General features: G+C 54.9%; 1 protein-coding gene across 1 annotated transcript in view; it reads right to left on the bottom strand.

Annotated features, from left to right (window-relative positions):
• LOC105508943 (filaggrin-2-like) overlaps window positions 1-532 on the bottom strand; it is a 60465-nt gene that overhangs the window by 4817 nt on the left and 55116 nt on the right. The window contains exon 11 of the mRNA XM_011937968.1: window positions 142-521. Coding sequence (XP_011793358.1) covers window positions 142-521 — 380 coding nt within the window. The remainder of the gene's footprint in view (window positions 1-141; window positions 522-532) is intronic.

Consider the following 532-nt stretch of genomic DNA (forward strand, 5'->3'; position numbering starts at 1 on the left):
CATTCTGTCCATGGGTGGACTCAGACTGTTCATGAGTGCTCACCTGGTAGAGGAAAGACCCTGAACGTCCAGACCTTTCCCCTGACCGGGCACGTACAGACTCTTGGTGGCTGTGTGGATGAGGCCCAGCCTGTCCATGACCTGACACTGACTGTGTGTCTGAGTCTTCTGAGTGTCCCTCACTATTACTCACCTGACTACCACTTGGTCCCTGGTGTCCACGGTCACTGACTGCAGATGAAGCTTGTCCACGCCCAGTTCTTGAGTGTCTGGAGCTGTCTGCTGACTGCTGGTGGCGGGATCCATGTCTTTCTCCTGGACTTGATCTTGCCTGTTCATGGGATGATGCAGCCTGTCCACGAGAAGAAGTCTCTGCGTGACGAGTGCCTGATTGTCTGGAGCTGTCTGCAGAGTGCCCGTGACTGGCTCTGTCTTCTTGATGGGACCCGGGATGTCTGGATCCATCTGTTGACTGCTCCCGAACAGATCCATGGTGGTTTCTGGAAGCAAACTCAGACTGCCTCTCAGAGTC

This window comes from Colobus angolensis, unplaced genomic scaffold, assembly GCF_000951035.1.
Source record: "Colobus angolensis palliatus isolate OR3802 unplaced genomic scaffold, Cang.pa_1.0 Scaffold169, whole genome shotgun sequence".
NCBI lineage: Eukaryota > Metazoa > Chordata > Mammalia > Primates > Cercopithecidae > Colobus > Colobus angolensis.